General features: G+C 38.4%; 1 protein-coding gene across 1 annotated transcript; it reads right to left on the minus strand.

Annotated features, from left to right (window-relative positions):
- Nucleotides 1-1442: 1442 nt before the first annotated feature.
- neff1 (neuronal intermediate filament family member 1) lies at nucleotides 1443-12527 on the minus strand. The gene is made up of 7 exons (XM_016460728.1): nucleotides 12352-12527; nucleotides 12159-12241; nucleotides 10928-11512; nucleotides 10214-10618; nucleotides 6824-7141; nucleotides 4212-4336; nucleotides 1443-4118 (listed from the first exon to the last, which is right to left on the minus strand). The coding sequence occupies exons 3-7, from the start codon at nucleotides 11372-11374 to the stop codon at nucleotides 3623-3625; spliced, it is 1791 nt and encodes a 596-aa protein (XP_016316214.1). The 5' UTR covers nucleotides 11375-11512; nucleotides 12159-12241; nucleotides 12352-12527; the 3' UTR covers nucleotides 1443-3622.
- Between the last annotated feature and the right edge of the window lie 330 nt (nucleotides 12528-12857).

The raw sequence follows: 12857 nt of genomic DNA on the forward strand, positions 1-12857 counted from the left end.
GAGACCGACATTCGGAAGGCACATTTTCAAAGGAGAATAACTGACTGTAGCATTGTTTTTCAGATAAACAAATATGTTAACTTAGCATGTTTCTTAAATATCTGCAAACATATTATGGTATTTTTATGCGTTAGTAGAGTCAAAAACTTACATACAGCACCTTTAAATGTGAAAGGTGCTGTGTGACTACACTATTGACAATCAAGGACGGACCTTTTTGTACGTGGAATTTTGGCAATAAATAAAACCGCAAATTTTCTATTGCCAATGTAAAGCTTTCTTTTGTTCAATGCGGTGAATACGAGCCACCAACTTGAACCCGTAGCGAAATCTGCATGTTGAAAATTTAGTCTTGATGCGAAATTACGTATGGCTTGGATTCCTATTGAAAGGAATGGATTTAGCCGGCGCAAAAAAAAAAAAAAGAACAACGGTAAATTGTTCATGTTATTAACCCTTTAAAAATAGACATGCAAAGTCACTAAACTCTACCCTAAGAAATGTCGGTAACATTACATTGAAAATGTATCTTACCATGCTACAAGCAAATTGTAATTTGTACATTAAGTAAACTATAAGTACTCTTTTGATAAAATACATGACAAGCTGCAAAAAAGCTAATATTGAAACTACGTAAAGAGTGAATATTATTTATTAATATATATCACAAGAACTAAACATAAGCATTTATTTATTTGGCAAAGACAGACACAATCGCAATGTCAGTATTAATTTTAAATAGTTTTGGTGTAGTTAGCTTTTTTTGTTAGTAGGGTGTAGCACTTTAACCGTTTATAGTTTAATTTAACTAAAAAAAAAACATTTTTTTTTTTTTTTTGATTTGACAAATGCACTATATAACAATTATTAATTTATTATAATAAGTATTTTATGCAAATTTGAAAACAACAGAATTTAATGGAAAGTCCCCATCATGACAGTGAAACACGTGTGTGTGTCTGTGTGTGCTGTATGCACGTGTCATGGGGTAATATGCTGTCTCTAATTGTGCTACTGTGTGGCTGTCTGTTAAGAATGGAGAGACAAAGGGAGATAGAAACCCTAAAGCAGTAATAACATCTGTGGCCTTCTTGAGCCCTCTCAGCTGCCCACACAGTGTAGACTCATATACACACACACACACACACACACACACACACACATGCACAAACATAAAAAATAATGTACACAGACTCATTCTTTTTCTCTTCCATTTGAGTCCAGAGCATGCCCAAACCATATTTATCCCCAAAATCAAAAGAAAAAAAAAATTGTGCATAAAGAAAATGTTTGATGATTAAGAATTTTTTTGCATTAAAATTAAACACCTTCCTCCCAGTTCCAACTACTATAAAGTGATAAAAATTATGCTTTATTTAAATGGTAAAGCATTTATACATCATGGTAGCATTTGTTGTACTGCCAATAAAATAATTTAATTTAATTCAATTTAATTTAATATTACAGCATTTTTACTATAAAACATACCAAGTATTATAGTAAAATGCTGGAAATATTATTTATTGTTCTCATTATTTTTACTGTAATACATTGGGTGTGGGAGTAACAAATCTTAAAATGTAATCTTCATTTTCTTTTTACAAAAAAATATTTTTTCTTCTGATTTCAGTAGTGGCCTGGGCATATAACAAAATTCACCCTTTTGTGAGCAGAAACACACAAAAAAAGGGCTAAACACAGGAAACTTATCCATCTTTCAGAAGGAAGTCATGCCATGGATTAGAAAGAGAAAGTTGGAAAAAGACACTGAGAAAGAGAGAATAAGGGAAATACATAAAGAGATCAGGATGGAGAGGAAGATTTACTTCAGAAATAGAGATCTGCTCCAGCAAGAATTAATCAATCAAGAGGAGGTCATTTTTGAACACAGGAAGGAAAAGAGGGATATTTAGCAGCAATCGTCTCTAAAGCGTCAGAATCTAAATTGCAGAAGGATTTTCCCACACTACAGATGCACAATGCACTCTTCTCTCCCAAATCTAAACGCTGAAACCCTCCCCAAGAAATCCATAAATATTTCATCTTTTATCTCATCAACCTTGTTGAACTCCATGCCGCCACGTTTGCCGTGCTGTGACCAGTGCAATTAAGGAAACCATAAATGGATGGACAAATGCATACATTAATGTTCAAAAATGATGGATGCTTTGCATGACAATGTAAATGAAACATTCTTTAACCTATGAGTGAACTTAATTAAATGAACTTGGACACTTTCATTCATGTGGGTATAGATTCCCTTAAATTGCTGGAAAATTAGGAGAGGTGCATGTCCCTGTGCTTGGCTCGTGACATACATTCAGGACTCAAGTGAAGCTCTATATAATGGATATGCTTTTGCTCTATGAGTAATTACCTCTTCCAAGTCCAAACTCATTTATTTTTAAAATCAAATAGCACCGAGAGGTTGGAACCTGCACACTTGGTCTGTTTTGCACCGATTGCCTGTGCATTTGGATTGCATGGCATCACCTTCCCTTGTGCTGTCATTTGCACTACTGGCAATAATGGCACGTGAACACCAGGTGTGACTGGGGTCTTTGCTGTCTTGATGTGAAAAAGTAACATTTTGCCATCATTTACACTCCCTAATGTCATTCTGATCCCATATTATTGTCTTTTCTTTAGTGAAACACAAAGACTAGCTTAAACGTAAAGTTCTTATTTTCCATACAATAGAAGTGCATGATGGTGTTTACTGCCAACCCCCACCCAAAACAAAAAAACGTTGTGTATCATAAAAGCGGTCCATATGAGGTCACAAATCTCCTTTGCATTTGCGTTGAATAAAAAAAATGGCACATTTTTTTTCTGCTAGGTCTTGACATGAACAACTCTGACAGTTCACCCAAAAATGAAAATTCTGCGATCATTTAATCACCCTCATGAAGTCTTTATAAGCTTTTCTGGATCTTTTAAGTTTTAGTTACCTGGATTGACCAAAGTCTAATGGTTTTAGAATGACATGAGTAAATGAGACTAAATGATGACAACATTTTCATTTCTGGGTGAACAACCACTTTACGTTTTGAGAGCAAGGGAGATATGAAGATTATAAGTGAAAAATTATTTATATTTCAGACGTTCTGTCACACAAATCATACAACTTCAGAAGACTTGCACAAATTGCATGAACAATAATTATGATACGTATATGCTGCTTATTTGTCTTTATGGAGCTTGGAAGTTTACTCAGCATCCACTTCTGTTGTATTAAAAAACACAAACTCCAACATTCTGCCTAATATCTCCTTTTGAAAGAAAGTAAATGATGACAAAATTGCCATTTTTGGCTGAACTACTTCATATACTCTCTGCATAGACGCTGTTTAATCTCTTGAGTGCTATACAAAAAACTAGCCAGCCTTCCATTTTAGTACCTTCATTACTGACTTGTTGCTTTCCCGCAGAGATCCTGATACATCAGTAGATGAAATCAGCCATACCTAGTGAAATGAAAGTGAAGATGAGTGGATGATGTTTGTTTGGTGGTGGTGAATTTGGCAGAGGGACAGAGAGGTAAGGAGGACACGGAGGGGTCCAGACGGATGTGTGAGTGAGTGAAGTACAGCAGTGGCAGGATCGGTGATGGTATGCAGCTTTACTTGCTCTTGACCGCAGCAGCCTTTTCGCCCTTGTTATTGTCCCCCTTTTCACTCTTGCTATCGCTCTTCTTCTCCTTTTCCTTCTCTTTCTCCTTTTCCTTTTCCTTTTCTTTCACTTTCTCCTTCTCATTCTCTTTCTGTTCCTTTGGGCTCTTCTTTTCTTCCTTTTCCTTCTTCTCATCTACTTTTTCCTTTTCCTTCTCATCCTCCTGTTCTTCCTCCTCCTCTTCCTCCTCACCTCCTTCTTCCTGTTCTTCTCCTTCCTCTGCCTCCTCTCCTTCCTCTCCTCCCTCCTCTTCCTCTCCTTCTTCTTCTTCTTCCTTCTCCTCCTCCTCCTCTTCTTGCTCTTCCTCTTCCTCTGTCTCAGGTTTGGCTTCGACCTTTCTGTAAGCGCTTAGGGCATAAGTGCGGCTCGATGGATAAGAGTAGGCAGACTGCAGCATGGCTCCGCCCACAGAGCTCAGACGGCATTCCTCACCTTCCAGCAACTTCCTGTTGGGAATGGCCATATATGGATAAATATGGAACACTGATAAATGACACTAAAAAATGATTACATCAAATGCGAATAGTTCTGAGTCTGACCGGTAGGCTGCGATCTCAATGTCCAGTGCCATCTTGACATTCAGCAGGTCCTGGTATTCACGCAGGTGGCGGGACATCTCACCTTTTGTGCTCCTCAGAGCAGATTCCAGCTGCTGAATAGTGTCCTACAGTGCAAACAAGACATTTATGTCTCCAAAAACATATTTCCGATAGGAAATCTTATGCATTTGAAAATGTCTTTTATTACAGTGGGGTCCAAAACTTTGAGAGCACATTGTAAAGCTATTTTATTTGAACTTTTTAGAATTTTAAAGTCACTAATCACACAATCACTAATCACTCAGGACACTCTGTAGTTCTTATGCTGTTAGACCTTAGTGCAGCATTCGACACAATCTTTTTTCACGTCTTGAGGTGGTTGGCATTCAAGGCTTTGCTCTCAATTGGTTTAGATCATTCCTATCAAATAGGAGTTTTTCTGTCAACATTGGTCAGACTTTTTCATCCTCTGTACCACTGACATGCGGGGTCCCTCAAGGGTCTATTCTCGGCCCTATTTTCTTCTCATTATATATTTTACCTTTAGGGTCAATCTTTCGTAAACATGGAATTGCTTTCCATTTTTATGCTGATGACACACAAATGTATATGCCATTTAAGAATAATGATGGAAATGCCCTTAATTCTCTTATGAAATGTTTAATTGAGGTTAAGACCTGGTTGTCGTCAAATTTTTTTAATTTTAATGAGAGTAAAACAGAGCTCGTCTGGTTTGGGGATCCTGCACTTCCTGAACTGTTAAATTTAGGTGAGCTGACCACTTATTGTAAACCTGTTGTCAAAAACCTAGGGGTTTTGTTTGATAATGATCTGAAATTTGATAAACAGATTAACTCAGTAGTTAAATCAAGTTTCTTTCACTTACGACTGTTGGCAAAGGTTTCTTTCTTTTAGTGATCTTGAGAAGGCGATACATGCGTTTATCATGGTGAGACTTGATTATTGTAATTCTTTGTACGTGGGTGTCTGCCAATCTGCTTTAAACAGATTACAATTATTTCAGAATGCGGCTGCGAGGCTCTTGACAGGGACTCGTAAGCGGGAGCATAAATCTCCTATTCTGTTTTCAATGGGCTGGTTGCCAGTCAAGTTTAGGATTGCTTTTAAATTATTAGTTTTTGTTTATAAGTCACTAAATGGGTTGGCACCATCTTATTGGTCGGATCTTTTACAGGTGTATAAGCCCTTTAGGTCTTTAAAAGGTTTTAATTGTACCGAAGACTAGGTATAAGCGAAGGGGCGATCGGGCCTTTGCAGTTGCCGCTCCAAAGCGTTGGAATAGTATCGTGTCCATGTATCGCCTAAGGTCTCACCTTCTTTCCTTAGCGTTTGAGCCAGCAGAGTGTTGAGGTATTGTTTATGTTATGTTTTAGCGGTCTTGTTTGTGTGTTATGGTGTGTAAATGTGTTTTTAAACTGTGTTGATTTTGTACAGCACGTTGGTCAACGCTTTGTTGTATTAAAATATGCTATATAAATAAACTAACTAACTAAATAACTAACTAACTAACTAACTAACTAACAAGCAAATTTTGTGACGCTGCTCATGTACAGTCAGATGTTCTTTCAATGCTCTTTGGATCACTCTCAAACCACGCAGGATCACATGATCAGCAGGTTATATTTATATTCATAAATTAATATTTTTTCATTCTTATCACAAAATGCAGATGTGGTTCACAGGGTTATTATCGTTAACTAAATCTAAAGCTAAAACCATAAAAAAAGCATTTTCATTACCTGAAATAAAATAAACATTAACTGAAATACAATAAATTATAAAAAAATTAATATTTTATTTGGTGCCAAAGCAACTTTTTTTTGTTAAATGTAAGTGCTACAATAACTAAAGCTAAATAAACTAAAGCTAAAACCTAAAATGTAATATATAAAAAAACTATATAGAAAAAACAAAAACCAATAAAAGAGACAAAAGCACACTACTGTCAGACTGTTCCATGTTTTGTGTGTGTCCTGCTCCCCATGTGCCTTCCCATGCCCTTATTTGGTTAGTTTCCTGTTCCTGTCCTGATTAGTTTTTCATTTGTCCGAGGTGTTTCCCTTGGTTTTATTGTGTGTGTGTGCGCGTGCGTCCGTCCAGTCCCAAGTTCTCTGTCCGCTGTTGTACGTCTTCGTGGAACGTCTTCCTGTGTTCGTCTCCCTTGGTTCCTTGGTGGTTCATGCAAATAAAGTCCTGTCAACATATTCTCCAGCATCCCCTCGTGTGTGTGTGTGCAACGTGACAACTACAAAATTACTAAAACTTGAATTAAAATGAAAACAGAATATATAAAAATCTAATTCAAAATATTAACCAATACTACAATAATATATCAATATGCTAAATAATATTTGTAATTAAATTAGAAAAATGCAAAATATAATTTCTGAAGGATCATGTGACACTAATGTAATGTCTGCTGAAAATTCAGCTTTAATATAAATGACATTTTTAAATACATTAAAACAGAAAAATAATAGAATTTAATTAAATTTTTTTTAATTAAATTAGAAAAATTCAAAATGGGAGCAAATTTACTAGTGGCCTCAGATTTGTGGCCTCTACTGTACGTATCATTAAAATGCACTCACCTGTAGCTCGCCGATCTCGTTGTTGTGGCGGTCCTCCATCTCCGCTAGCTGTCTCTCTAAGGCCTCATTATGGGCTCTCAAGGCCTCGATCTCCAGCGTGCGGCCCTGCAGCTGTCGGCGGTACTCAAACAGCTCATCCTTGGTCTGCTTCAGAGCGTCGTTGTTGCGCGCTGCTGCCTCTGTCACAGTGGTGAACTTGGAGTGGTACCAATCCTCTGCCTGCTGTTGGTTCCGGGCAGAGAGAGACTCGTACTGAGCACGAATGTCCTTCAGGGCCACAGCAAGGTCAGGCTTACTGACGTCCATCTCAACAGACACCTGAGCATGAAAAACAGTCAACAAACGAATTGTTAATAAATTTCATATAATAGATATAATGTTAGATTTAATATAAATCTAACATTAAAATATAAATCTAATGCTAATAGTCTAATAACACTAATATACAGCCTGATCTTAAAAAAAATATTGATAGGTTGTTGACAGCTAAAATAGGATTTACTACTACCATTCAAAATTTTGAGATCACTAAGAATTTTTCAATATTTAATTTATACTTTACTTAATACTTTTGCAAAGGACATTTATAATGTTGCAAAAGATTTCTATTTCAAATAAATACTGTTCTTCAAAGAATACTTGAAAATGTATCACAGTTTCCACAAAAATATTAAGCTACACAACTGCCTTCAACATTGATAATAATAAGAAATGTTTCTTGAGCAGCAAATCAGCATATTAGAATGATTTCTGAAGGATCACGTGACACTGAAGTCTGGAGTAATGATGCTGAAAATTCAGCTTTATCACATGAATAAATTACATTTTACAATATATTCGAATAGAAAACAGTACTCCTATACTTTTCAATGGCGGTGAATGCAATAAATAGTCTTTAGTTTGTAAAATTGACTAGTATTGATCTGGTGAGGAAATTGCAATTTAGTTGCTGATCCATTATTGATTTCTAATGAATAATTAATTACCTTAACAACTCGTTTACATTTGAGCTAAAGGGAAAGTAAATTATAGCTATTCATATAGTTGCTTTTGCATATATTTATTGGCATAAATATGAGACATTCTGTACATATATAGAAAGTTGCTTAAATGTGTCAGTGATCATTTGAATATACTGATAAATAAACAGCTTTCCAGTGAATATAATCAATAAACCAATGTCCATTAGGTAGTGAAGTTGCATTGGCAGTGAAAAAGCAGTAGAGCTGATATATGCTGTCCTTATGTTGGCCATGGCACATTTAATCAGCCTTTGAGTGTAATGTGTGGTAATGAAGTTTTGAGCCCTTGGGGCTGTGGGATGGAGTGCAGACTCAGGGGTTTTAATGCACAATGAAAGATGAAGCTGCTTGAATGCTTTCACGGGATGCAACAGCAATTCATCAACCACACGCAGAGAACAGCAATCCATGCATGATGAGCATCAGCTTACATCAGTTACATTCTAATTCTCTAGCTTGAGTTTAATTTCAGATAAAACACGGAAGGGAAGTTTATTACTTTTATCCAAGATACTTTTAAATGAAACTCAGCTGGAAATGTTATCTTCTGTAGTGTAGAAATACTCTCAGAAGTAGCTGAGGGAGTCTAAAGTGAAGCAGTCTCTCTCAAGGACGCTGCGCCGCGGGGTTCTGCTGCACTCTGCAGCCACACCTAAAATCCTGCGCTACTGCATCAATATCTGCCATTGGCAAGAGGTAAGGAAGTTTAAACCTTCCCATCACCAACAACCTTCTTTTAACTCTTAATACATTTCTCCCTCTCTAAGTGCTTGTCCTTGTCTTGGTCTGATTAAATATACTTTTCTAGATGTTAAAGTTGCATGAGAGAAGGGACTGGCACTATAAATGCACATTTTGATGGAGGTCCTGGTGCAGTGCAGGGTCAGATTCTCAATGTCGGAGCTGCAGTGCTGTAAATTCTCCCAGACACACACACCGCCCTCAATGACACTGCACAGTCATGCTACGCATGCCCACACTATGAGTTATTAATAAACATAGTATTTCATTGCATTTCTAAATACAAGGTTTTTATATGCTTTTCATAATCACATCTTTTCAAATATGTTTTATCATACATCGTAAAAAGGTGTTAGCTTATAAAGATATTTCTACCTGATATGACCTTTAAATAACTTTAACTGATGTAAACCAATGTAGTCAGGTTGATTCACTCATATGCAACATAAAAATATAATATAAATATGAATATAATAATTTAAATATAAACATTATAATATTTAAAATAATAATCATGTTTAAATAAAAGGACATTTTTGTTTCCTGACAAAACATTTTACAATATATATCATGTAGCAATGACTAAACCATCTAAAACATGAAATATTTGTCTTAACCACAACTTGTTTGATTTTACAGGAAGTTAAAAATTGTATTCCCATAGATCTGCATCTTTATGCCACTGCATAAATCACAATGTCATGAATGGCACTGCACAACTGTAATATGAGATATTAATGACAAATAATGACAAATGGTACAAATAACTTTTGCAGTTAAAGCATATTGTATAAAAATTGACAAAATAATTTTTTATGCTGCATATTATGTAGTGATTTAAATTACACCTACAGCATATGCAACATTTGGCTTTCTATGATTTTCATAATTTAATACATTTTAATATATTTTCTTATCAAATAAGATTTACACTGTAAATCGAACATGTTCTTATATAAAACATATTTTATAATAATTGAACTTTTTTTTTTAACATTGTATATTATGTAGATTACAATATAGTATGTGCATAATTTGTCTTAACTTAAAAACAACTCAGACCAGGCTGGTCTGCAACTGGTCTAGCTTGTCTCTCAGTGTTGCCAGTCTTAGCTGGTTTCAAATGGTCTCCCAGACTAGTAAAACAGGTTTTAACTGGCATCCCAGCCTGACCAGTGGCTTTCTATGATTTTCATAATTTTATTTCTAATAAAATAAGAAATACATTTAAAAATACATTTTTTAATACATTTTAATATCTTTTCTTATCAAATAAGATCTACACTGTAAATTGAACGTTCTTATATAAAACATATTTTATAATAATTGAACTTTTTTTTTAACATTGTATATTATGTAGATTACAATATAGTATGTGCATAATTTGTCTTAACTTAAAAACAACTCAGACCAGGCTGGTCTGCAACTGGTCTAGCTTGTCTCTCAGTGTTGCCAGTCTTAGCTGGTTTCAAATGGTCTCCCAGACTAGTAAAACAGGTTTTAACTGGCATCCCAGCCTGACCAGCTGAAAAGTGCCCAAATCCCCTCTAAAACCATTCACCAGACTGGTCTAGTTAGATCTTTTTTTTTCTTTTTTAATGTTTACATACCTTTTAGTTTTTCATACCTGGGTGGCCTGAAGCGACGCCTGTAACTCCTGCAGCTCCTCCTCGTGCACTTTCCTGAGGAACGCGATCTCATCCAGCAGGGACTCAACTTTCTTCTCGAGCTCCAGGCGGGACAGGGTAGCGTCGTCCACGTCCTTGCGGTATCCCTTCAGGCTGTTCTCGGCCTCCTCCCGCAGTCGGGTCTCCTCGTCCAGCTTCTCCTTGACGCGCTCCAAAGCCTCGTTCATCTGCATGCAGTCCAGGTGCATCTGGCTCTTCTCGTGCGTCAGCTCCTCGACGCGCGCGCGCAGCTCGCGGATCTCCTGCTCGTAGAGATCGTGCAGACGCGACGGCTCGCTGTGACGCTGGCGCAGCAGCGCGACCTCCGCCTCCAGGACTTTGTTGTGCTGCTCGAGGTTGTGCACCTTCTCGATGAACGTCACGAAGCGGTCGTTTAGGCCCTGCAGCTGCTCCTTCTCGTTGGTGCGGATGATCTTCAGCTCGTTGGTGATGGCGGTGGTCTGCGTCAGGTCCACGGTGTCCGGCATGGGCTGGAAGCCGCCGCCGCGGCCGGATGCGAGTTTGGTCCGGTAACTTGAGGAGGTAACTCGTGCGCGCATCTCGCGGATCTCCTGCTCGTAGAGGTCGTGCAGGCGCGACGGCTCGTTGTGGCGCTGGCGCAGCAGCGCGACCTCCGCCTCCAGAACTTTGTTGTGCTGCTCGAGGTTGTGCACCTTCTCGATGAACGTCACGAAGCGGTCGTTCAGGCCCTGCAGCTGCTCCTTCTCGTTGGTGCGGATGATCTTCAGCTCGTTGGTGATGGCGGTGGTCTGCGTCAGGTCCACGGTGTCCGGCATGGGCTGGAAGCCGCCGCCGCGGCCGGATGCGAGTTTGGTCCGGTAACTTGAGGAGGTAATCATGGGGGATGGAGAGCCGTAGGTGCGGTGCTGCTGCTGGGGTCCGGAGCGGTAACTCACCGTCACCCGGGACGGGCTGCTGCCCACGGGGACGCGCCGTGGCGCATCTCCAAAAATCTTCCTGTATGAGCTGCTCGTGTACATGTCGCCGGAATAACTCATGCTGAAATGGTCGAGATCACAGACCGAGTGAGTGAAGTGTGAGGATGTGGGAAGACAGAGAAAGAGAGAGAGAGAGTTCCAGTCGGGATGGCACACCGGCATCTTTTATAGGCTGAGACCGCGAGCATCATCTGACGCAGGGGCGGTGGTAGAGGGGGAAACCTGCAATCCTGAGCAAAAAGACAGAGTCCCAGGAGAGAGCTCAGTCATTCACTGCCTTTGCTTTCGTGGCCACTCATCCTTTTTCATGCGATGGAGATGTATATTGTCATCGTGCACAGAATAAAAGTGAGGATAAATAAAGGACAAAAGAAGTACAAATGAAAAGCTACATTTGGGGGACCTTTGGAGCATCGCTGGCCGCCCTTTCAAAGGCCAAAATGGAGCCTAAAAGTGCCTGAGCTGTAAGTGGTTCATAAACTAGTTTTGAGGAACTTGAAGTCCCCACAATAGGGAATATGAGGCATCTATTTCCAGAAGATTCTGGGGAGCCAAAATATTCCATCGAGTATCTTTTGCAGTGCAGCTTATTATTGATCATAATAAGGATCTTTATTATATTCATTATCATGAATATAGAGATTGTTAATCTCAGATATAAAGACAGACAGACAGACAGACAGACAGATAGATAGATAGATAGATAGATAAAAATAAATAATATAGATAAAATGGAAAAAGTAAGGCTGCAGAAAAATCAAGCATAAATGTGACGGAATCAAACTGATTTTGTGAGTGTATGGCATGCTACTTCATCGGCTGATGTGTGTGAGCAGAGGTGCTGCATGTTCACACAGAGGGAGTGTCTGACTCTGTGTGTGTTGTAATGCGGGTGGCAGCCTGTGCCTCTGCAGTGTCTGAATACTGAATGAGACAGAGGTCTCACCCTGATGACCCTCCTTGATGCAGAATCCTTTGCAGACTCAAAATCAGCTGACATTCTGCATTCTTCTCAAACATACAGTGCATCTAAAAAAAAAAAAAAAAAGGTTACCGAAGACATGTTATGGTGCATGTCACAAAATGCATATGAGCGCTGTAAAAGTCGGTGTTCTTCATGAAGCTGCATCCCATCGCACTTTTTCCTGATGAGTCATCAGTATTGGCTGTCGGGGAGCGGTGTGGGGGGTGTTCTGAGTGCAGGACTGTCGCACCACACAGATTTGGGATGAGGCCAAGGGCAGGAGCCACGCCTCAGGACGGGCTTTAGCATTATCACACAGCAACCCCTGGAGACGTGCTGCAGGCCGATGTTTCACTCCACTAGTAGAGAGAGAAAGAAAGAGACTCAATTTGAGGTTGACAGGCTCTAGACCACTGCAGTGAAATCAGCCCAACATGGAATGTACAATGAACCATTAAAGTTTTACAATTTGTGACAATATTTGAATGGAAATTAAGCACAAATTCTTAATTTTGCTTATTCTTAATATAAAATTTGTGTTACTGTAATGCAAAAAAATGTTGATAAAGATCAATAGATGGATAAATAGATATAGATAAAATAAAAAAGATATTCTTTTAATACATTAAAATATTCTTATTATTTATATATAATATATATACAAATAAATATATAAAATAT

This window comes from Sinocyclocheilus anshuiensis, unplaced genomic scaffold, assembly GCF_001515605.1.
Source record: "Sinocyclocheilus anshuiensis isolate Anshui unplaced genomic scaffold, SAMN03320099.WGS_v1.1 scaffold36, whole genome shotgun sequence".
In the NCBI taxonomy this organism is placed as follows: Eukaryota; Metazoa; Chordata; class Actinopteri; order Cypriniformes; family Cyprinidae; genus Sinocyclocheilus; species Sinocyclocheilus anshuiensis.